The sequence below is a fragment of the Lichenostomus cassidix genome, chromosome 1Ab (assembly GCF_008360975.1).
Source record: "Lichenostomus cassidix isolate B80296 chromosome 1Ab, HeHo_3.0, whole genome shotgun sequence".
In the NCBI taxonomy this organism is placed as follows: Eukaryota; Metazoa; Chordata; class Aves; order Passeriformes; family Meliphagidae; genus Lichenostomus; species Lichenostomus cassidix.
In genome coordinates this window covers 1,144,130-1,166,207 of record NC_139481.1, presented here as the reverse complement: position 1 = coordinate 1,166,207, position 22,078 = coordinate 1,144,130, and the positions used below count along the sequence as shown (strand labels likewise).

At 45.7% G+C, this 22,078-nt stretch overlaps 3 protein-coding genes across 4 annotated transcripts; all 3 read left to right on the top strand.

Moving 5' to 3' along the window:
- Positions 1–899: 899 nt before the first annotated feature.
- PEX26 (peroxisomal biogenesis factor 26) lies at positions 900–5,755 on the top strand. The gene is made up of 5 exons (XM_085049322.1): positions 900–1,220; positions 1,624–1,764; positions 2,134–2,447; positions 3,138–3,284; positions 4,039–5,755. The coding sequence occupies exons 1-5, from the start codon at positions 1,054–1,056 to the stop codon at positions 4,140–4,142; spliced, it is 873 nt and encodes a 290-aa protein (XP_084905448.1). The 5' UTR covers positions 900–1,053; the 3' UTR covers positions 4,143–5,755.
- Positions 5,756–6,472: 717 nt separating this feature from the next.
- On the top strand, positions 6,473–10,783 carry TUBA8 (tubulin alpha 8). The gene is made up of 5 exons (XM_085049318.1): positions 6,473–6,623; positions 7,827–8,049; positions 8,301–8,449; positions 8,999–9,679; positions 10,461–10,783. Exons 1-5 carry the CDS (start codon positions 6,621–6,623, stop codon positions 10,746–10,748), a joined length of 1,344 nt encoding a protein of 447 aa, XP_084905444.1. The 5' UTR covers positions 6,473–6,620; the 3' UTR covers positions 10,749–10,783.
- Positions 10,784–10,873: 90 nt separating this feature from the next.
- On the top strand, positions 10,874–21,893 carry USP18 (ubiquitin specific peptidase 18). 2 transcript variants are annotated; one of them, XM_085049320.1, is made up of 11 exons: positions 10,874–12,789; positions 15,158–15,353; positions 16,000–16,096; positions 16,488–16,633; positions 17,297–17,376; positions 17,610–17,756; positions 18,229–18,321; positions 18,556–18,726; positions 19,454–19,585; positions 20,038–20,087; positions 20,614–21,893. In XM_085049320.1, exons 2-11 carry the CDS (start codon positions 15,185–15,187, stop codon positions 20,660–20,662), a joined length of 1,134 nt encoding a protein of 377 aa, XP_084905446.1. In that variant the 5' UTR covers positions 10,874–12,789; positions 15,158–15,184; the 3' UTR covers positions 20,663–21,893. The 2 variants fall into 2 exon arrangements, with proteins under 2 accessions (XP_084905446.1, XP_084905445.1); XM_085049319.1 differs by having other exon boundaries at positions 18,226–18,321.
- The last annotated feature ends 185 nt before the right edge of the window (positions 21,894–22,078 follow it).

The window sequence follows — 22,078 nt, the reverse complement described above, 5'->3', positions numbered from 1 at the left end:
GCGAGCGTGGGGCGCCTGCGGAGAGATGCCCGGAGGAAGAGGCGGCGGGGAGCGGAGGGATCCAGCAGCCGCTCCATCACTGCGGGAGCGCGGGGAGCGCATCCCTCCAGCACCGCGCCAGAGCTCTTCTCCTGGTTCCTGCCGGGCTGAGGAAAGCTGCAGGCTCGGCTGGGACACACTCGGGGCTGGGCTGACGCCCGGCGGCCGCGGGCAGAACAGCCGAGGAGGGAAGCGCCCGCTCTGCCCCTTTTCCTCGGCAGCCACACGAGGGAGAAACTGAAGGAAGGGCGTTTTGGCAGGGAGGGGCACCGAGGTGGGTCCGACTCTGCCACGGTCCCACTGCTGCGGCCGCAGCCTCTCGGAGCGCCCCTCGAGACCCCGCGTTCCACCGCTAATCCCCGCGGAGTCAGAGTGACAGCATGGGGCAGGTTGGAAGTGAACACAGTGCGTTATCTGGTCCCACCTCCCTGCTCAGCCAGGGTCAGCGCAGAGCATATGGCACAGGATTGCATCCAGATGGTTCCGGAATATCTCTATGAAGGGAGATTCCACAACCTCTCTGGGCAATCTGGTCCACACAGCAAAGAACTTCTTCCTCCTCTTCAGGTGGAATTTCCTGTACGTCAGTTTCTCCCTATTGCCTCTTGTCCTATTGCTTGGCACCACCGAGCACAGCCTGGCTTAACTTTTTAGCACTCCCCTTTAGGTACTTATTAACGAGACTGCCTCTCAGTCGTCCCTTCTCAAGGCGGAACAGACGCAGTTCCCTCAGCCTTTCCTCGTAAGAGATGCTCCAGTTCCCCAAACATCCCCGTTGCCCTCTGCCCGTCCCGGACACCGCAGCAGTGACTACACGTCCCGGCGGCCCGCGGGGCCGGGAGATGCTCACCGGGGCGGCCCTTCCGCTGCCGGGAGGCGGCGGGTCCGGGGCTGTCTCGCGGCTTTCCGGTGCCTGCCCGAGCGGAGCGGAGCCGGGCCCCGGCGGGGGCGGTGGCGGCACTGGAGCCGGAGCCGGAGCCGTGCGGGCGCGGGGAGAGCTCTCCCGCCGCTGCCATGCGGGGCGAGCCGCCCGCCTGGGCCCCAGGGCCAGCACAGGCGGCCGCGCTGCTGGAGGAGGCGGCGGACCTGCTGGTGCTGCACCGGGACTTCGCCGCCGCCGTGGAGCGCTGCGAGGCGGGCTGCGACAGCCTGGGACCCGGCGGCGGCCCCGGCCATGAGAGGTGCGGGCGGTGCCGGGCGGGCGGAGGGGACGGGGTGGCGCCGAGATGCTGCTCGGTGGCACATCAGCGCCGGGCTGGCTTCGAACTTCACGCCATGCCTGCCCTGCTTTGGGGTTTCTTTTATCCCTGTCGATATTAACACGTTTCATGTGAAGAGGTCTGTGCGTGTTTGATGGAATGAGGTGTGGCCAGGAGCCTCGCCTTCGTTCTCTCAGAGATGATGACAGTGCATATCCTCGGAGGTCGAATTGGCCTTTTTATCGGGGGCAAGTAGAGGGGAAGGAGGGGAAGCAGCTGCCAGAGAACTGTGGAGTACCTGGGTGCACTAAAGCTCACTGGAAGGGATGGCAGGGGCAATGTGGTTGATAAGAAACACTTAATTTAGGTGTCTGTTCCTTACCAGTTTTGCAGAAGTGAAATGCTCCCTTTGTGTTGTGGGGATTCAGGCGCTGGCTGAGATGAACCGGTGGAGAGAAGTTCTGTCTTGGGTCCTACAGTATTACCATGTCCCTGAACATCTGCCTCCAAAAGTTCTGGAGCTGTGGTGAGTTTCTGTCTGTTTCTGTCAGATATGCACACAGGGCTTGTGTTAGGTTTAAGAGCAGGCTAGGCTTGGGTATTACATGACATTTTCACTTTGCATGGTGTAAGTGAGATCTGGGACAGGCCTGTTCTTGACCTGTGTGTGCTGGAGCATGCCTGCAAGATTGCTTCACGGTGATCAAGTACAAAGGGGGTGATGCTGAGAGTAACATCAGTAGCTGCACCTGTTGTCTGCCTCAGAATTCTCTCTGTGCTTCAATGTCGACCCTGATTCATACCTTCAGGAGAACTGCTTGTGGGTAGCAGCTGTCAGTGATGTCAGCTTTGACAAAGAGTTAGGGTTTTCTCATACTTCTCCTTTGTATTTCAGCATCCTGTTGTACAGCAAAGTGAGAGAGCCACAGGTGATGCTGGAGGCTGGCAGCAGCTGGCTGAGAGACCATGCCAATCAGAGCCTTCCCGAGTTCAGGTCCCTGCTGGAGCTCTACCTGGTGCACGTGCTGCTGCCTCTGGGCCGCTTTGAGGGTGCAGAGGAGCTGGTGAGAGGCTGTGATGTGTTTGACAGCGAGCAGCAGCTGGCGTTTCTCAGCACCATTTGCGAGAGCCGCAGTCAGTGGGCTCAGCAGGAAGAGATGCGCTCGGCTGATGAAGAGCAGCAAGACCCAGCAACAGAAACTATCCTGGGTGGGCTTTCCCTCTGTTGTCTGTGCTCTTTTTTTACAATTTCATTTCAAGTTGGTGCCTCACTAGCAAAGGGTAGCAAATATTAACAATGTATTAAGAATATTACCATGATAAACCAGCTATGAGGAAGTCCCGTTGTGTACCACAGCAGGAAATAAAAGATTTAGTGATATCTTTGCTGAGAATTGCAAAGCATATTTATTCTCTGCCAACGTCAGGAGATGACAATGTCCAGGATCAAAAGCACTGTGGAGGTTTTTGAAGTGTTTTTTAAGGTAAAAATGGAAAACTAAAACTACTTAGCAATTCTTTAAGGGTATGTTTTTTTGGCTCTGTGTACAGTTGGCTTCATTTCCATCTACAGTTGAATCCAAGTAGAACAATGCATGAGTAGCATTTACAGTAGTGCTTCTTGTCCAGAACTGTAAATCACTTGATGTTTTCTCCCTGGAGAGAAGTTGGCACAACTGTGATACAAGATCATATGATACTAAAGTAGATGCCTGAAAAAAAGGTATAATGTATGGTATTAAAAAATTGTACTGTTTCTCTGTTCCCTGTTATATAGAACCCAAACCCAACCCAACTCTCATGCAATCAGACATCTAGTGTCTTAATTTCTTACTGTCTATATCTGTGTGTTTACTTTTTAAACTTTGCCCTAACAGCCTTTCTGTTCTTGCTTTCCAGGAGCACTGTCCCAAAAGCTCCTGACCATGTTGACATTGTTACGTAGAGCACTGAGGTCCATGTCAAACCACTTCTATTTACTTCCTTACAAGAAGATGCTCTTGGCTACTTTTTTGCTGTACTTGGTGGTGGTGAGATTAGACCCAGGTACAGGAATAAAATTTCCAATTTTTACAATTCCATTATGGTTATGGAGAAGAAATGAGTTGCTTTTAATAAATTAGGTCTCTGTAAATGTCTCTTTGTAGGGAGGCACAAAAACTGTGTGACTAGGAACTTATTGTTGGGCTTGTTTCTAATGTTTCCAGTTGAAGTCCATATAGAAAGATGCAGCTCTACAATCACCAGTGTTCTGAAAAGTTATTCCATCCTCAGCTCTTTCCAGCAGACAAGGTACAGACTGTGAGGGGCAGAGCTGTCCTAGCCTCAGCCTCTGCCTCAGTCAGCTTGTGGTGGTACGAGGTGAATGTCCTCTGGATGAGTGATTGCTTGACAGGCTGTGCTGTCAGGAAAGCAGAGAGTTCCCAGGGGCAGCACTGCACCATGCATTTGATCATCTCATGCAGGAGTTTCACTGGTGATGGCTGCTGCTGTCCCTGAAGAATGGGCTGGTCCTGTGATGTAGAGATGGCAGCTGGGATGTGGTGGGGAGAGATGTTTCCCCTTCTGCTGCATGACAGGTGCTCCATAGTTATTCTACAAATAATCCGTTGGAATACAGTGAAGGCAGCTTGCTAGGGAGAAGTAGCCAGAGTAAAGATCCAATAATTCAACCAAAGGAATGAAGAGAACTAGGTTTTTATTAACTCTAGTTGGGAGTAGTTCTTTCTTAATATGTTTAGTGTATGTTAGTTTTACCTTTTATAATGCAATCTCTTTTGCTTTTTGTTCTGTTTTGCAGCTTCTCCCACATCACTGCCATTCATTTACAAACTGGTCCAGCTCTTCCGACAAGCTTGGGCAGCTGTGCTTTCCCCAGTCCATAGGCCTCCAATTCGAGACTAAGTGTCTTCCATCACTAAAAGTGTCACCTTGTCTTGGGGATGTTAGCAGGTTCTTCAGGGACTGTTGAGATCTGAGATCACCACCTGTGGACTCCTTGAATTTCTTCAGACAGGGAATGTTGGTGTATGAATTTTGAAACCACAACAAGTATTCCTGACATTTTGTTTGATCCTGTCCAACACTAGGATAAAGCCACTCCTTACATATCTACAACTGAATAAGAAGCCTCCTTTTCAAACACTTTGTTTTGGATATGTCTCTTGAGGGAGGGTTGTGTAGCCAGTTATGAACTGTGGAAGAAGTTCTCATCCTTGAAAATGTTGGGCAGTTCTCTGAGCAAGTGCAATAGTGTTCCTGGAGGCATGACTGTAAAAGGCAACAGAGTACCAGTGATTAGGGGAATATTCTGTTTTGCCTGAAGACATCTGAAAAGCCCAGTTCTTGCAGCATTGGATTTAGGACAAGCACATGGAAGAAGAACACTGGAGAATGTGAAGCCTATTGCATTTTGAAAGCCATGGTTTCTTTTGTGACTGATCCTCTTTGTCCCACTGGATTTTAGTCATATTTAAGCCAGAAAGATGAGATGGTGGGCCACAAAGACTGTTGTGCTCTATCTATTCTTCTTAAATGCAAATTACAGCACTTCATGCTTGCCTGATGTGTAATCATTCTTAGAAGCATGTGGTGGTGGTAAGGAGAGAGATTTATTTTTTTAAATTCCATTTTATGTTATTGTCTAGTTGAACAACTGAAGTCGTTGCTTCATTTTACTCTTTCCCTACCTCTTGCTTTGTTTATGTAGATGTCAAAAACTCTCTGTATATCTAGAATTGCTTCCAAAGTCCCCAGTATCCAAAGTCCTGGGTTAGATGGGAGTCATTTAGCAATGCACATTCAGAACAAAAGTTTATTTTTATAGAAAGATATACTTCTCTGACATCCCAAAACCTTCCCCAGGTCAGTGGCAAGAAAATCATACATCTGCAGATCTATCACCAGACCAACTCCATTTCTGACCACTTGGGGCAGAAACTGGAGGTTTGGGGTGGAACATTAATTTTTCCTTCATCCATTCATCCCTCTATCATCAACCAATGAAAGGTAAATTCCAATGAGGGAGCACTGACATAACAAAGTACTGCTTTCAAACTGCTGTGTGCTGGAGGGGACAAGTTAAAGGTGAGATGTCTCAGGTTAAGTCCTTTGTAAGCCACAATGAAATGGCAAACTTCACTCTGAAGTCGGGCCAAATTCTTATCAAAGTGACTGTTAGGTAATAAACACATTTTGCTTTAGTCTTCTGACTGCAGCAGATTTTTAGTTAGATGGCAGAGATGCTGTTTTAGAAGTTGGGACCAGTGGTTTCAGCGGGCCATACATGGTTTTTAGAGTGCTGTTAAATGTCATTTACCAGGACTTTTAACATTCACCTTTATTTTAAGTGTAGGTTGGTAACCTTGACTTTATTGGAGTACTACTGATTTAGAATTTGTATTATATTTAATTCATCATGAGAGAGCAAGAAGTCAGAAATAAGCTGTCAGGGTTATTTTGCAATTAATACTAAAGCTGCAATATATAATTTTTATAATAAAGTGACTACTGATTTACCTCTTTGTAGAGTTGCTTGTTTGTGCTGTGATTAAGTATATGAAAAATTTTGTGTTTATTGATATACTACAAAGTATATAAAAGTTTTCCACAGTTGTTTCACTACCTGCCCTCATTTTACAGGTATGTTTGAATTAAGTAGAGTTGTTCAGCGTGAATCTGATGAGATCTAATCAACTGATGGTGTTGGTAGAGTATAAGTATGCATTTTGGGGTAGCCAAGACTAATACTACCAAGAATAAAGTACCTGGCATTCATCATTATTAGATGAATGTATCTTTATGTTAGAATTAACTACAGTTTTGAATTTGCTATATTAAGGGAGAAAACTCTACAAATAAAAAGTGAAAATACATAGCACAGTTCTCTGTTTCTGGGATAATGCTTGAAAGCCAGTATTTTGTCAATATAGCAATGTTATACAGGGGGAATTTCAGAAATCCCTGAAATGAGAGGGTTCTCCCAGCAGGTGGCAACAGAATGACAGAAAGTAGTTCTGCAGGGAACACGGAAGCATTTAAATCTTCATTCACTCGCTGCAGAAGGTATTAAAACGTGTGGGAAATGCGAAGACTTACACATCCCAGATTGAAAGAGGGTTTTGTGCAATCACCAAAGAACTTATTAAGAGTGCAGTGTTTTGTAAGATGGCCCTGCCTGCGTGGGTGGATTTGCACAGGAGGGTGTTGGCAGGGCAGGAGGCAGCAGTGCCACAGGGTGACCTCTTCCCCAGGGCGCTGTGACACTGAAGCACAGCAGCAGCTGCTGGGCGCAGGGTGCCTCCTGCCGTGCAGCCCAGAGCCAGGCGCCAGCACAGAGCTGCCCAGTGAGCCCAAAGGGAAGGAAACACCTCTGCAGACACCATGGTAAGGGGGATGTGGGAGCACCAGTCATATGGGGATTGGGAGGGCTGTGGGCGAGCGAAGGCAGGGGGATCTGCTGTTGCTGTCAGTAGGCTGTGACACAGGACTCTGATCACATGCACCATTTACCACATAAGAAGATGAGAAAGGAGTGGCAGAAAATCTCACTGAAGCATTATGGGATTAAGTTTTCTTCAGAGTGCCTAATTACTGGAATTATAAGATAAATTAGATGTGGAGGCTTAGCTGTTTGGTACTTTCTGTTGTGACCACATTTTCTCAACAATGATTCATTTTCATATGAGATAATTAAAAAAAAAAAAAGAACAAAAGAAGTTATTTACCTTCGTGTCTGTTTTAAATTAATTTAGTCCCAATGGCTATACTTTCCATAACGAATTCATTTCACTACAGCCAGTGTTGTAATCATCAGGACTAACCCAGAAGTATTTGCTCTATAATTCTGTTTGTGAACTTATGAAATCCAGCACCAGGACCTTCATGCTATTCTACTTCTAAGTGTACAGGATTTTGGAGCAATGGACACCTGCCTACTTTAGCCTGGTGTTACACAGTTTTCTTTTCCTGGCTGCCACAGTAACAATGCTCAAAACTATGCAAATAAACATGCTATACTGCAATGGCACTGCCCATAAGCAATGGACCTGTGATGCAAAATTAATGGCTGTTCAGGAGCTAGAAGGAACATTTGTTTCAACCAAGAAAATCTGAAACAATTTCCTTAGGTGAAAATTGCTGAAAGTAGTTCTTCCAAGTTTTCCCGCTAGCCTGCAATCAGAGGGTAGAAGGATCAAAAGATATCACCTGCCCTGGGTTACATAAGGCTGAAGGATACCACATGGCTGTGTCAGGTTCCAGCCAGGAGTAAAAATAAACTATATTGGGTTGTGCTTCTCCGCAGGGCCAATTTAGGAGGAAAGGTGGGGTTCATGTAATTGAAATTAATTTTTCCTGACTGTTTTAATATACTTCTGTAACACAGCACACAGACCTTGAATTTTTTTAAAGAACTGTCCCAGTATCTGGCATGAGCATGTGCAGTCTCATTGTGGTCGTGGGGCTGAACAACAAAATGAACAGCTGACAGTGACAATGCACAGATTTTTTGGAAAAGCAAACTACCAGGAATAAGAAGGACTAAGGTACACTGTTTTTTCTCACCCTGCTGCTTCTCTCTCCCCTTAGCGTGAGTGCATCTCTGTTCACGTTGGCCAGGCTGGAGTCCAGATAGGAAATGCATGCTGGGAACTCTTCTGCCTGGAGCACGGCATTCAGCCAGATGGCACCTTCAAGGACCTGCAAGATAAACTCAGCTGTGATGACTCTTTTACCACATTTTTCAATGAAACAGCCACTGGGAAGCATGTGCCACGGGCTGTAATGGTGGACTTGGAACCAACTGTAGTAGGTCAGTATAGAAATAAACCTGCAAAATGGAGATGAGATTGCTTTTCCTCACATCACCATGGTGTGCCACCAGTCTCCACTGGCACAAAGCAGCCCTTTGTACCTTGGTCTGCCACCAGGTAACATGAAATTACTTTTTCTGTGACACAGAATGCCAGATTCTGTCACAGGTGTTACAAACATAGGAACCGGAGGATCCCCAGCAGTTTATCAGGAGGTATACGTGGTGTGTACAACTTCTTTCTTCTTCAGATGAAGTACGGGCTGGCACCTTCCGGGAACTTTTCCATCCAGAACAGCTGATCACTGGAAAGGAAGATGCAGCCAATAATTATGCCCGTGGCCACTACACCATTGGCAAGGAAAGCATTGATATGGTGCTGGACCGTGTCCGTAAGCTGGTAAGTCCTGGTAGTTTTGAAACAGCAGTTTGGACTCCACAGAATAAAGAAGGGCTGAACTAATAATTGCAAATAATACCAATGGTTCAGAAAAGAGACTGCAAGTCATACAGACTATGTCTTGCAAGTAGTCCAATAGAGAGAAGCCCAGTAGTTCACTTCCCAGCTGTATGCCTCCAGGCATTTTTATAAAGTGATTTTGAATAAGTAATTTTTTATTATTAACACAGGCCTAGAGCACCAACACTGATACTGAAGGGTGGGTTATGCAGTAGTACATTGCTGGTTTCAGCTGGAATAACTGAGAGAAGTGTGAAGTCTAGAGACGGAGAAGGCCTGGATAGATAAGGCTCCCTATGTCATAACTTGAGACAGTGAGGAAAGCAAAGGTTGGAATTATCACCAGCCCTTTCTCAGGAAAACCTGACATGAAATCTATGCTATGTATTGCTGATGTCTGCTCTTTTTTTCAGCTCAGAATAAGTTCACATAATAGTCTTCTCCTATTTTTCCAGCCTGTACTCTTTCACTTTCTCTTTTGCTTCCTAGACTGATGCCTGCTCTGGGCTGCAAGGATTCCTGATCTTCCACAGCTTTGGTGGTGGTACCGGCTCTGGTTTTACCTCCTTACTGATGGAACGCCTCTCTGTGGATTACGGAAAGAAGTCCAAACTGGAGTTTGCCATCTACCCAGCCCCTCAAGTCTCCACCGCTGTGGTGGAACCCTACAACTCCATCCTGACCACGCACACCACGCTGGAGCATTCGGACTGTGCCTTCATGGTGGACAATGAGGCCATCTACGACATCTGCCGCCGGAACCTGGACATCGAGCGTCCCACCTACACCAACCTGAACCGCCTGATCAGCCAGATTGTCTCCTCCATCACAGCCTCGCTGCGCTTTGACGGAGCCCTGAATGTCGACCTGACAGAATTCCAGACCAACCTGGTGCCCTACCCTCGCATCCACTTCCCGCTGGTGACCTACGCGCCCATCATCTCCTCGGACAGAGCGCATCACGAGCAGCTCTCGGTGGCCGAGATCACCAACGCCTGCTTCGAGCCCAACAACCAGATGGTGAAGTGTGACCCGAGGCACGGCAAGTACATGGCCTGCTGCATGCTCTACCGGGGGGATGTTGTCCCCAAGGATGTCAATGTAGCCATTGCTGCCATCAAGACCAAGAGAACCATCCAGTTTGTCGACTGGTGTCCAACGGGCTTCAAGGTGAGTAGGGCTGCCATGAGCTTCTCTTTAGTGTTTAAAGGGGGAGTTCAGTCTAGTAGAAAACCCATATTTAATGTTTTCAGTCTTGTGTATTTCCCACAACATGGGGAAATATAAATATTTCCCAATGAACGTAAGAAGGATGCATTTATACAAAATGTGCCTTTTCGTCTTTGGACATCCCATTGACACAGGCTCCTACGTATTTAAATATGAGAAAATTTGAAGTATATATGAATTAAAATTTAAAGAAGTTTTAATTTCAGACCTGACCTTTGGAACAGCCAGTGACTGTTGCCTCTGAAGCACAATCTAATAGGAAATACCAAAACTGATCAAATTAATAAAGGAAATGCTGATACTAGGGAATCTCTTAGTTAACCTAGAAATATTATACAGCTTCTCCCCACTGGCTACAGTGTTGGGAAACATATTTTCAACAATAATACAGACATTAATAATGGAAAAATATTTGTCATATGAACAGTTCCTTTAACAATGAAAACTTTCAACTGGGAACCACTTTTTATGTCAGTTTCTACAGAGCATAGTACTCTATGTTCAGTATTGACCTGCTGCTAAGAAAGGTACAAACTTGTCAGTGTACATTAAACTGTAGATATTAAAATGAGTGTGTGTCATACTCTTTGACATTCGTAATGGCATTTGCCCCCTGGCACCACTCTTCCCCAGAATCTGCAACTTTACTCACATTACTCAGCTCTTTGCCTGCCTCCTGCTCCTGCTTTTCCACATCCTCCTCTCGCATTCCCGTTTCCAGGTTGGCATCAACTACCAGCCCCCTACGGTTGTTCCTGGCGGAGACCTTGCCCAAGTCCAGCGGGCAGTCTGCATGCTGAGCAACACCACGGCCATTGCCGAGGCTTGGGCACGGCTTGACCACAAGTTCGACCTGATGTACGCCAAGAGAGCTTTTGTGCACTGGTATGTGGGTGAAGGCATGGAGGAGGGAGAGTTTGCAGAGGCCCGAGAGGACCTGGCTGCCCTGGAAAAGGACTATGAAGAAGTGGGAACTGACTCATTTGAAGAAGAGAATGATGGGGAGTAATTTTAAAATATACTTTGTTCCTAGTGAGCACAGAATTGTCTCTGTGTCACCGTATTGCATGTGTCAACGATTAGGTCACATTTTTGTATGCTCTAAACATAAATTTAGGAGAGGTCATACAGTGACATTTTTGTTCTATAAACGACAGCTAAATTATCCTATGAGATACAACCAGCTGTAGTAATGCTCCACCACTCCCAGCAATGCAAAAAGACTTGCTCTTCCTTGCACATTTAATACTCTTTAAGATCTAATGTACAAGATAAACTCACTACATTCAATGATTTAATTCAATTAATCCCAAAAAGCTGCAGAACCCTGCTTTCTGCTCCTGCATGACAGCAACAGGGCCAACAGAGACACCCCGAAGGTCTGCCAAAGCCAGGATTCCATGCATCCTCAATCAGCTACTATGCCAGTTATGACATCTCCACGGTGTTAATAAATTCACAATGAATTAATGCATGAGTGCCCAATTACCTCACATTTCCCGCGCTCTCTTCCCCTCACGTTTCCCGTGCTCTCTTCCCCTCACGTTTCCCGCTCTTTTCTCCCCTCACGGTTCCCGCTCTTTCTCCCCTCACGGTTCCCGCTCTTTCTCCCCTCACGGTTCCCGCTCTTTCTCCCCTCATGGTTCCCGCGCTCTCTTCCCCTCACGTTTCCCGCGCTTTTTTCTCTTATTTTTCCTGCCATTTTTCACCTCATGTTTACTTTCCTTTTCTTCTCCATTTAAATACTTCAAATATTGGGAAAAGGAGGATTTTCCCTCAATCTGTACCCTTAAAAATTAAGGAAAATGGGGATTCCCTTGCAGTTGAAACCTTAAGATTATGAAAATGGGGGGTTTCCCCTCAACTCAAACCCATGAAATGGCATCGTAAAGGTTTTCCCCTTTCCTATAACCAGAAAATGACAATTCTCCATCTACTGATAGCCCCTATATCAGGGAAAAGGCAGGTTTTCCTTCAACTGATACCCTTAAAATTAGAGGTGAAAGGGGATCCCCTCCAATTTAAACACAGACAATAATGGAAAAGGAGTTTTTCCCCACAATTTAAACCCCTTTGTCCTCAAACACTGTTTTTTTCTGGGGTCACTGGAATGCACTAGGGGGGGACTGGGAAGATGAAATCGAAAATAGAAAGAAAAAGGATTTTCCCTGCACTGCCACGCGTTGTCCCACCTGCTCAGGTGTGCTGCTCACAAATCCCTACAGATATCCACACCCCTATTTGTGGGGACAATTCAGGACCATTTTCACTGTCCTGTGCCTCGGCTGAAGACCTCTGACCGCTGAGAACTGGAGAGCTGTGCTGCCTGCGGCAGAGCCAGGCAGTGTGAGCAGGCTCCCATCACCTGCCCAGAGGGTATACAACTGCAGCCTCTGCACAAGGACAGCTCTGGTGGCTCCCAGACGAGCGCTCCGAAAGCCTCCCGTGCGCTGGCTCCTTCCCATGGCTAGCGCAGCTGGGGGAGATCTGCACACAGGTACCTGGACAGGCTGCGAGTGCCTGCTGCTCTCACCTGGGCTGAGGATGAGCTGTGTGCACGGTTTAGCATCGCAACGCCTTCCCCAGAAGGCACACGCAAAGCGGTCTGTGTTAAAGGACAGCCAACACCGCTCGGCCGGTTTCCCCCGGTTCGCTCCGAGCCGGGAGGCGGAGCGGCAGCCGCTGGAGGCGGCGCAGGGCTGATCCAAGTTTCACTTTCTGTGCCTGCTGCCGGCCGAGCGGGAAATGAAAACTGCGGGCGGGGCGGGCGCTGCTGCAGGCTGACGCGGCGGGACCTCCCCGCTCCGCTCCGCCCTGCCGCAGCACTCCCGAGCCCCGCTGCCCTCCTGCCACCCTCTGCCCAGCTCGTCCCGCTGCCCTCCTGCTCTCCGGATGAGCGGCTCGGCTGCGGGCAGGCGGTGTGCGAGTCCCCGCTGTCCCCTGCCAGGCGGTGTGCGAGTCCCCGCTGTCCCCTGCCAGGCGGTGTGCGAGTCCCCGCTGTCCCCTGTCGGCACTGTCCGCTCGAAGCGCTGCTACTCCTGCGGGAATTGGTAAGAAGCCTTTTCGCTGGCTTGTGAGATAAGATGCCAGAGGCGCGGTGTGTCAGGAGGGAAGGAAATAGAGGGAAATAACGGAGAGGAGTTTGGCAGCTAAGTGGGAAGTCTCCTTCCAGTCGCGTCCCAGAGAAGCGGGGAGGTGATGTTCTCTTAGGTGATTTCTTCCCCTTAAGGGTGGGTTGTCACATTGAGTCGCTGCTGGAGCGCTTCGAAGAGCACCTCGGGGGGACCAGAGAAACACAGAATGGTTTGGGTTGGAAGGGAGCTTGAAGACCATCTAGTTCCAGCCCTCCTAATGAGGGCATGGACAAGTTGCACTGGAATAGATTGCTCAGAACCACATCCGAGCTCCCCGTGTGCAGCCCACCGCCTGCCCCAGCACCAGCCGCTCCTCCAGGGAGAGAGGAGAAATGGGGGGCAGGAGGACAGGCTGCTCCTCAGCTCCTTGGCTCACTCACCAGTTTTTTTGTATACTTGTGCAGGGAAAAGGAGGTCAAATGCAAACTTTAGGAAGGCTGTGTTTGGATAGCCAAAAGGAGGCGGTTCCAAGGGTTGGGAAGTTCTGTTTGTGTCCCTATTCCCGCAACAGGGATCCTGATAGACTAGGAGAGAATTTCCTAGAACCAGAGACACAAATCCTCCTGTATTTCCCCGCACCTTTCTGCCCTAAGACCTTTCCACCTTTTCCTCAAGTCAGCCAAAGCCATTTAGCCCCGTGCTTGCTCTTCAATCCCATCCTTAATCCTACCTTTCCTGACAAAAGCTGTGACTTCCACGTTTGCTTTATCCCTGGTACATTTCTAGCTGTTTTTAGCTACCTCTGCTGCCTGTCCCTCTCCTTTCTGTCTCTCTCGACATCCCCGCTGCTTGTGTTCAGGCTCTGTTTTGGCAAGTGAAAAATCAGATGAAATGATCTTTTCCTGCGCAGCTGTTCTAATCACTGCGTTCGGGTATGAAAAGTAATATTCTTGAATCTATCTTTGAATGTTGGAGTTTATTTTTTTTTCCCCAAATAAAGTTTCTCAGCAAATTCGACAATATTTAGTGAATCTTAGCGTGTGACACTTAGAGATCAAATGTAATCTTCAAAAGTAAAGAATCAAAAGTAGAGTTGGGAATAAGTATACTTAAGTTTAAAGGTAATAATTGGGGAAAAAGATTAATTTCAAGTTTCTCTGCCTGAATCTTCAGTAACTTTGATATTTGACACTATTAGGCACAGCTAACCCAAAGACATGCTTTTAAAGCAAAGATTTTCTTTTTTTATGAAAGGCAGAACCAGAATTTTGCTTATTTCCCGTTCTTAGTAGCTTTTCTTCATTCTCGCAGTGCTTGGCCTTAGGTTGATTTTACGTGCTGTTTAATATTTGTAGAAGAATAATTTCTGAGCATTTTTTTGGGTCTTCCCCACCCCATGAATATCTGCTTTTTTTCTGATTATGTCTCCATGTTGGCAGTGGGCTTTTAGAAAGCTTGTTTTTGTGTAGCTGCGTTTGAACGTTTATCATATTGTTTTGTTAGTGTATTTTTATTTTGCTTTAGTAGCTGAGTCGCAGTAGACTGTCAGAGTAATGATCTGTTGAATACTCCCTTAAAAATCCAGGTATTATAATGGTTCTCTTGCGTAAAGAGTTACTTTTCCTGTGATCACTTCAAGGAACAGAAAAAGAAACTGATACGTTGGTGCTTAAATGTCTTTCAAAATTACAGTCCAAAGTGCCGCAGTAGTGCTGTGACTCAGGCGCTTAGAGCCAATGCAGAGAGCCCAGGAGAGAAACCAAACGTACTTATCTGATCAAAAGAGAAAGGAGAAACTTAATATTGGGTTTTGCTATTTTGTGTTATAAAACGTTGCTTTTTCTAAACAGAGGAGTTTTGCAACATCTGCCTTTTGGGCAATTTTAGTAAACTTATTTACCAAATCTTCTTGAACAGGGATATGTGGAGTTCCCTGGCTAGATGGAGCTGTTTCTGTGGAACTGAAGGCTCATTTATTTATTTAGCCACAAGAGGCAGAGAGGATGAGCAATTGTTGTCAGAGTCCATTCCTGTTCCCTTAGCAATAGCCCACACACCTCAGTACCCACATTAATTCAAATATCCCAAATGCTGTTGCAGTATTCTTACTGATTTTAGTGATACTCCAGGCCAGGCTGGATGGGGCCATGAGCAACCTGATCTAGTGGGTGACATCCCTGCCCATGGCAGGGGGAGTGGAACCAGATGGTCTTTAAGATTCCTTTCCAAACCAAACCATTCAAGGATTTTATGTTTTCACCTTTTTCATAATGAAAATGTCATAGACAAGTCCTGTGTTTCTGGATGCTGCCACTCTTTCCAATCTTTCTGTATCTCTCTGCAGTCCTTCTGTCTTTGAACAATATTGTTGATGGGACAAAGAAGTGGACGTCAAGAAGGAAGCAAGAAAGCAGAGCTGGCACTGAGCGAGACCATGGAGGCAAAAACTGAAGTACAAAATAATAAAGAGGAAGCCGAAGAGGTGAAGGCCAAAAATCAGAGGCTGATGTCAGTCTTTGGTGTTGCAGATTTAAAAAATGGTAATAATGTTTTGCCTATTCTTCACTCTCATATCTTCTATTTCTAATGCCTGCTGTTCCAATCTCTGTCCATAGACTTAATTTTCTCCTATTTCTTACCTCCTCGCTGAGGAATATACAGATGATTCCCATTTTGCCTTGCCCAGTAACCATTTTGAGTTTTTTGAAATGGATACATGAAGATCTCAGAGCTTTTTCCCTATTTAGGTCCTCAGATTGGCCATTGCAGCCAAAAGGTCTAGTTGCTGGCTCTGTCTCTTTCCAAACAGAGCTAGCATTGCTGGATTTGCTAAACCATGGACTGGGCCCTGGTTATTCTCCTCATAAGGCAGCCTTTGCGTCCTGTTATTTTATTTTATGTGTAGGTGTGTTATTAGAGGTCTGAAACTAGAGAAACTGAGAAATTTGAGCATCATTATCCAGGCTTACTTGGATTTTTCCTGTCAGTTACCAAACCAAACCAAATGTTATCTGCTTGAGCAACAGAAGAGTAGGTTGAACACTTTTTCAGGTCTGACCAAGATGCTGGCCCTACACAGTGAATGACTGAATATGTGCAAGAAGAGTTTGCCACGTTCAAATAATTTTCACTTTCTTTTCTTGTACCTATCGCCAGGCCTTACTTCCTCTTTTTTCATGCCTACAGAAGCTATTGGACTGTACAACCTTGGACTGAGCTGCTGTCTGAACTCTGTGCTCCAGGTGTTCCTCATGAACATACGCTTCACAGGGATCCTTCGAAGGTACCACCTGGTTGAACTGCCTGAGATATTTCCACTGTTGCTCTCTTGTCTCCACTCCTTTTTTATATGGGATGTACATTTGAAGGCTTGGCTCACCGAGATGCTGTTGGGATGCTTTTGGTCCCTCAGCAAGGTCTCTGCCTTGTGTCTGTCATACACAGACTAGAGCCTGCAAAGGTAGAGGTTGCAGTGTTCTGACTTGTTAGTCATCTCTGATTCATGTCCTGAACTGAGTCTTTATGGCTTGTATCTCTCTTTGCCATAAGAAGATGTAATTTTATTCCAGGTTTACTCATAGGCTGTTATAATAAAGGCTGTGTCCAGGAGAGATGTCTGATATTTCTCCATTGCACTGCTTGATTACCGTTGGTGTTGCTTCTTCCCTTTTCAGGATCACAGTGCCATCAGCTTCTGCACAGAGGAAGAACAATGTCCCATACCAAATGCTGCTGCTGCTGGAGAAGATGCAGAGTGGCAAGAGCAAAGCTGTTGCTCCCACAGACCTGGCTTGCTGCCTTTCAGAATACAGAGTGCAATGTAAGCAGTGCTGCCTCATGCCCACCTCTGTCTGCAGATCAGGGTGTTCATTACCCAGCAGTAATAAGCAGTGCAGATCCCAACATCTCCTTCAGGAGTTCAGAAATGTCAGGAGTTAGGTACACAATGACACAGTGCTCTTTATAGCTGCCTCCCAGTTGGGAGTGCAATGCTGTGTCTTGGAAAGAGGGGAAAAAAGCCCTGCTGGCTATATTTGCTGATGTCCAAAAGGTGGGACGACTATCAGACTGCAAGAAGATCCAGCTATGGATACTGGCCAGGGGGAAAGGGCTGTGCAGGGCAGAGAGGACAATTCATTGATTTGTCTTGCTGTACTGGCATCATGATAGTGAAATAGCTGCTGTCACTTACTAGAAGAAAGGGATTGTTTGGAAAAGAGAATGAATTCACACAGATCCCTGAGGACAGAAACTATATCCTTCCTGCTCCTTCTTATAAGGGCAGAGAGAAGAATTTGCTGGCTAAATCTCCCAACTGGTCAAAGCTCCAAAGGAGAGAGGTTGTTAAATGCATAGGTGACCAGTGACAATGGGATGCCAGGAGGCTAGATCTGACAGGGGACAATAAATCTCCTTGTGCCATTTGTGGGAGATCTGTGCTTGGGGCTGTTCATCATACTGACTGAAGCTGTGTTTTCTGCAGTGTTTGTGCAGCATGATGCTGCTCAGCTCTTCCTGACTCTCTGGAACTTGTTAAAGAAGCAGATGAAAAAGCCAGAGCTGGTAAGGATGGTCACTGAAATGAACCTTTGGCCCTTATCATGTGTGATTTCCTCAGCTCCTTGAAGGATCCCGTTCACTGGCAATTGTCCTAAGTAATTTTTTTTTAAATTATCCCCTCTTTCCTTGCATCTTTCAAATGGGACAGAGAATTTGTTTCATAAGTTTTCTCACTCACAGGGGGCTCAGCTGTCTTCTTCATAAACCTTGTATTGGCCTTTTTTTCACCCCTCCAGGTTAAAGAGCTGAGTGATCTGTACACCATCTGCATACAGGAGCATGTGGCCTGTCAGAAATGCTCTTTTGAAATAAAGAACAACAGCACCATGTTAACCCTTCCACTCCCAGTGATGGATGCCAATTCTGACAGGCTGAAGGCTCTGGTAAGTTTAGCAGCAGCATTGTTTCCTTGGGGGACAATTCCCATCTGTTCACTGTGGGAGCCTTTTCTTGCAGTTCTGGTGTCTCCTGGGTCTTACCTAGAATCCCTGCAAGAGTCTCTGTAGAGTCTGTGGGACTTTGAGGTGGTCTTATTCATATTTCTTCTTAGTTTGAAGGAGTTTTAAAGTTTGCAAATTTTTTTTTTTGTTTTGGGGGCTGGAAAATAAAGTCTGTGAATCGCCTTTCTAAGAAGAGTGTTGATTAGATACTCTGTAACAGACTCAAAGACTCATCTCCCAGCTAGGAGAAATAAGGTACTTTTTTTTCAGGCTGCTAGGCAGTCTTTTGTCCTTTGAATAAAAACCACACCTTCTGTAGTTTTGCTGTTTGCTTGGACCCTGTTCAATAATGTAGAAATAAAAATCCAGCTTGAAGGAATTCAGTTGAAAGAAATCTCCTCTGTCTTCTTAGAAGGACTGTCTGCAATACTTTTTCCATCCAGAAGAGCTGACTGGTCGAAACATGTGTTTCTGTCAACAGTGTGGGAGAAAAACACCTTTTCTGCAGGTAATTGGAGAATTATTTCCCCATGTCTCATACCCAGAGTTACCTTTAGGACTGGGGAGGGTGGGGAGAGCACTCATTAATATCAGTTTAGGAGACCAACAACTCAGATTTGTCAGCAAGGTACAAGCCACACACATCTTCCCTCCTGTTGTAGATGTACTTCTTGCTACAAAACAGTACTTTCATGGGTTTTAATATGTCTATTTTCCAACTGCACTATTTATTGCTTCACAGAGCATGAAGCTTGTCCATCTGCCACAGACTCTGACCTTGCACCTAAAGCGCTTCTGCTTCGAAAGATCATCTCACACCTACAAGCTTAGTCATTACCTGTCATTCCCACAAGACCTTGATTTCAATGAAATCTTGACAGAAAATCAGTGCCAAGCAGATGACAGTGAAAAGGTGAGATACTCCTAAGGCCCTGTTCAAAAAGGGCAGATTTTTTTTCTCCTCTCTGCTCAGGTCTCATAATAATTTAAGAGATCCCACCAGTACTTGCCTCAGTTCAAAGTGCCTGTCTCAAAAATCTATGTCTCAAGCTTTACCTGTGCCTGGTGTTGTCTCACATCCCATAGTTTGAACTGGTTCAGTCATTATTCAACACTCTGTGCTCATATTAAATCACCAGAGGCACCATAACTGGAGCTTCCTGCCGTAAGGACAACAGCCAGGCTTTGCAGATGTCACCTGTCCAAGGCAGGGGAATTCCATTCCTGGTATTTCCCATGCAGTATTGTTTGCCACAGAGTTGAGATAAGCAAGGAAACAACAGCTTTGCTAAGCAGCTAGAGAAGGATCTGCCCCAGTGTGGATCTTTTTTTTACTGGGAAATAACAAGGGATAGTGTGGCAACAGCAAAAGTCACCAGTGCAGTGTTGGCTGTGGTGAACCTCTTTGCTGCTCCTTTGCTGTCCTGCTGCCTTTTTCACAATCCTGTGGTCTCCAGGAAGGCTGCCAACCCATAGCTGACAGGGCAAGAGCAGCAAAGGCAGGATACTCAAGGCCAATACCATCTTTTCCCTTTTTCCTTACAAAACGCACATCCTTGCTGCCCTGGCTGCTGCTTCTCTTCCATCCATGGCAGATGAGAATTGCTGCACTGAAAGCTGCTTTTTGTGTCTCTTTGCAGGCTAGCTGGCAGTATGAGCTCTTTGCTGTTGTTGCTCATTCAGGATCAACCAGCTGTGGACATTACTGTGCCTACATTCGAAGCCTCACAGAGTGCAAATGGTATTGCTTCAATGATTCTGAGGTTTGCCAGGTGAGCAGATAAAGCCACATTTCTTTTGTACCTTCCCAGGGCATTCCTCCAGGTCTTGTTCAGTCTGACTGACTGCTAACTAAAGAGAGCTGGGAAAGGAAACTGAGGCTGCAGAGCTCTGTGCACCTCTGCTCCAGGATGCTCTGGGCTGAGGGCAAAGTGACTCTCATTTCTGTACCAAACAAGGCCTCAGGTTCTGCTCTGTAATTTGCAAAAGCAGCCATTTGCTGAAAACCCTGCTCTATGTACTCTACATCTGTTTAATGTGTAGATTCAGAAGAGGAATTGTTTTTCCTCGAAAAGTAAATGCAATAAATCAATTTATTGGAAGGTGTTTAGTTCCTGAAAATGCCACTTACACCACTGTTATGAGAACTTCTGGGATAGTATAAGAAGGTACCAATTTCTTAAGAGTTTTTATCAGTCTCCTCTTGTGTGTTTTTCTTCTGTAGGTATCATGGGATGATGTTAAATGCACCTATGGGCGTTCCAGCCTTCACTGGTATGCAAATGTACCTGTTTTTATCTAATGCTGCTCTGGACTTTGGAATGAGGGTAGCAAAGAGAGGGAAGACAAATGGTTTGGGTTTGGATTGCATATTGCCTGGGATGTAGTGGGGAACAGGAGAAGAGAAGAGGCATCCTCATGTCCCAGTCACTCTGATGGGACTGCAAATGACTGTCCTGGGAGCTGCAGGGTGACTGGATTGTCACAAATGGGGCTCCAGGAGTGCTTTTGTCACTTAGGATTGCCATTTCCACCCTCCTGGACCCTGACTGAAGCTACATGTGCCAGTTGGGATTTCTCCATGCTTTTTGTTGTGATGCATCATAAGGAAATGAGCTTGTAGGAGGGAAAGAATCCCTGCTATAAACTACAGCACTGCCAGGGAATCTTTGGAACACTGGAGAGGGCCAGCTTAGTTAACCTAAACCTCAGAAAGCTGAGCAGGAGCAAACCCGGGATGTTACTTGCAACCTAGATCTTCAAACATACCTTGTGTTTTGTTTTCTCTTTGCCTCTACAGGAGAGAAACGGCCTATCTCTTGGTTTACATGAAAAAGCCTCCTCAGTAGCTCTGTCTGGGAGTATCAGAATGTCTCAGAAAGCTGTGCATTGTCCATGGAGCTCAGCACCTCTGGGCCAGTGGGGACAATGTGCAAATGTTTCACCAGAAAGACATTCTGCACTCAGCAACCTCGGTCTTCACAGTTATTTATAAAAAAAGTGCAGCAGACACTCAGCTAGAGAAAGGATCTAAGAACTGTTGAAACTAGAAACTTGTTCTTTCACGTATTTTTTATATTTATGTGATTCTTCCTGTTCATTTCCTCTCTAAAAGATGGTGAAGTTAGTCCTTGTCTCTGCTGACTTACCATTTTCCTTCATGCTGATGCCTGGATTCCAGTCCAGGGAAGTGTTTGGCCTGAAAGCCAAATATACAAATCTCCTACTCCAAAGGCTCATCACAAGGCTCTGTGGTGAGAAATGTAAAATATTTGGTTGTGTTGCTTTTAAAGCACTCGTGGCATTAAGTCTTGATGTGCCACAGTCTGTGAAGGGATTGAGGATCCCAGCAGTTTGACATCTGGAAGTAACTTCAACCTAATATATTCTCTGACTGTGTCTTTACAAAGGTGCTATTTTTATGGGACTGAGCAATGATGAAATTACTAATGTAGATATAAAAACCATCTATTTATAAACTAATTTTATTTTGGTAATGATGGTGAAATTCACAAATCATATCCATTTTCTGTTGATATGTGGAAGGAGAATTGAGGAATCTTGGAGCACAGCTGTGGAATTACTTTCATGGTGTGGTGGGTATTTATTTTGCTGTAGTAGCAAGGTCCATTATCCTGCTCAGCTCTTGTATTTGTACAACTCATTCTGCATTGAAAAAATCCTGGTGTATTGTTTGTCACCAGGATGAGGAGTTTTCAGCTTCTTCACCTTCAGGAATGCACTGCACTCTTTCTAAAGCATGTTGCAATGATTAAGTAAGAAAACCAAGTTTCTGTTTGCTTTTCCTGTGTAAAGGAGCTGAAAAAAGATGCACTTTCAGAAACTGAGAAGTTTAAGTGTAAAGAGACTGACAAGATATCACTTGAAATTTAAAAACTTATGAAAAAATGCCTTAAATGTGTCATAACTTTCCAGGGATGTCACCCATTGAGGAAATAGTTGCAGAGATGTTTTAAGAATCCTTTCAATCAGTGAAAAAAACATTTAATTTCAATGAAAAGTAATCAGTGTTTTTTTTTTTTAAATAAAATATTGTGGGATAAATTCCCTAGAAAATGAGTTTTGTGGTTTATTCTTGGTCTGTTCTTCCTAAACACTGTAAATCAGGTGGGAGAATAGAGGTGTGTGCTCAGATAAAATACTCAGGGTAGAACTGCTGGTAATCAACGAGCTCTCTCAATAAATTCCTGTGAGGAGCCTGCAATCAGTTTTTAAATTCCTTGAAGGGTGAGCTAAACCAAAAT

Coding starts and splice junctions, on each gene's coding strand:
- PEX26 (XM_085049322.1), top strand. CDS start 1,054: ATGCGGGGCGAGCCGCCCGCCTGGGCCCCAGGGCCAGCACAGGCGGCC. Junction 1,765..2,133: donor CCAAAAGTTCTGGAGCTGTG/GTGAGTTTCTGT, acceptor TTTGTATTTCAG/CATCCTGTTGTACAGCAAAG. Junction 2,448..3,137: donor AGCAACAGAAACTATCCTGG/GTGGGCTTTCCC, acceptor CTTGCTTTCCAG/GAGCACTGTCCCAAAAGCTC.
- TUBA8 (XM_085049318.1), top strand. Junction 8,450..8,998: donor TGGACCGTGTCCGTAAGCTG/GTAAGTCCTGGT, acceptor TTTGCTTCCTAG/ACTGATGCCTGCTCTGGGCT. Junction 9,680..10,460: donor GGTGTCCAACGGGCTTCAAG/GTGAGTAGGGCT, acceptor TCCCGTTTCCAG/GTTGGCATCAACTACCAGCC.
- USP18 (XM_085049319.1), top strand. CDS start 15,185: ATGGGACAAAGAAGTGGACGTCAAGAAGGAAGCAAGAAAGCAGAGCTG. Junction 19,586..20,037: donor ATGATTCTGAGGTTTGCCAG/GTGAGCAGATAA, acceptor TTTCTTCTGTAG/GTATCATGGGATGATGTTAA. Junction 20,088..20,613: donor GGGCGTTCCAGCCTTCACTG/GTATGCAAATGT, acceptor TTGCCTCTACAG/GAGAGAAACGGCCTATCTCT.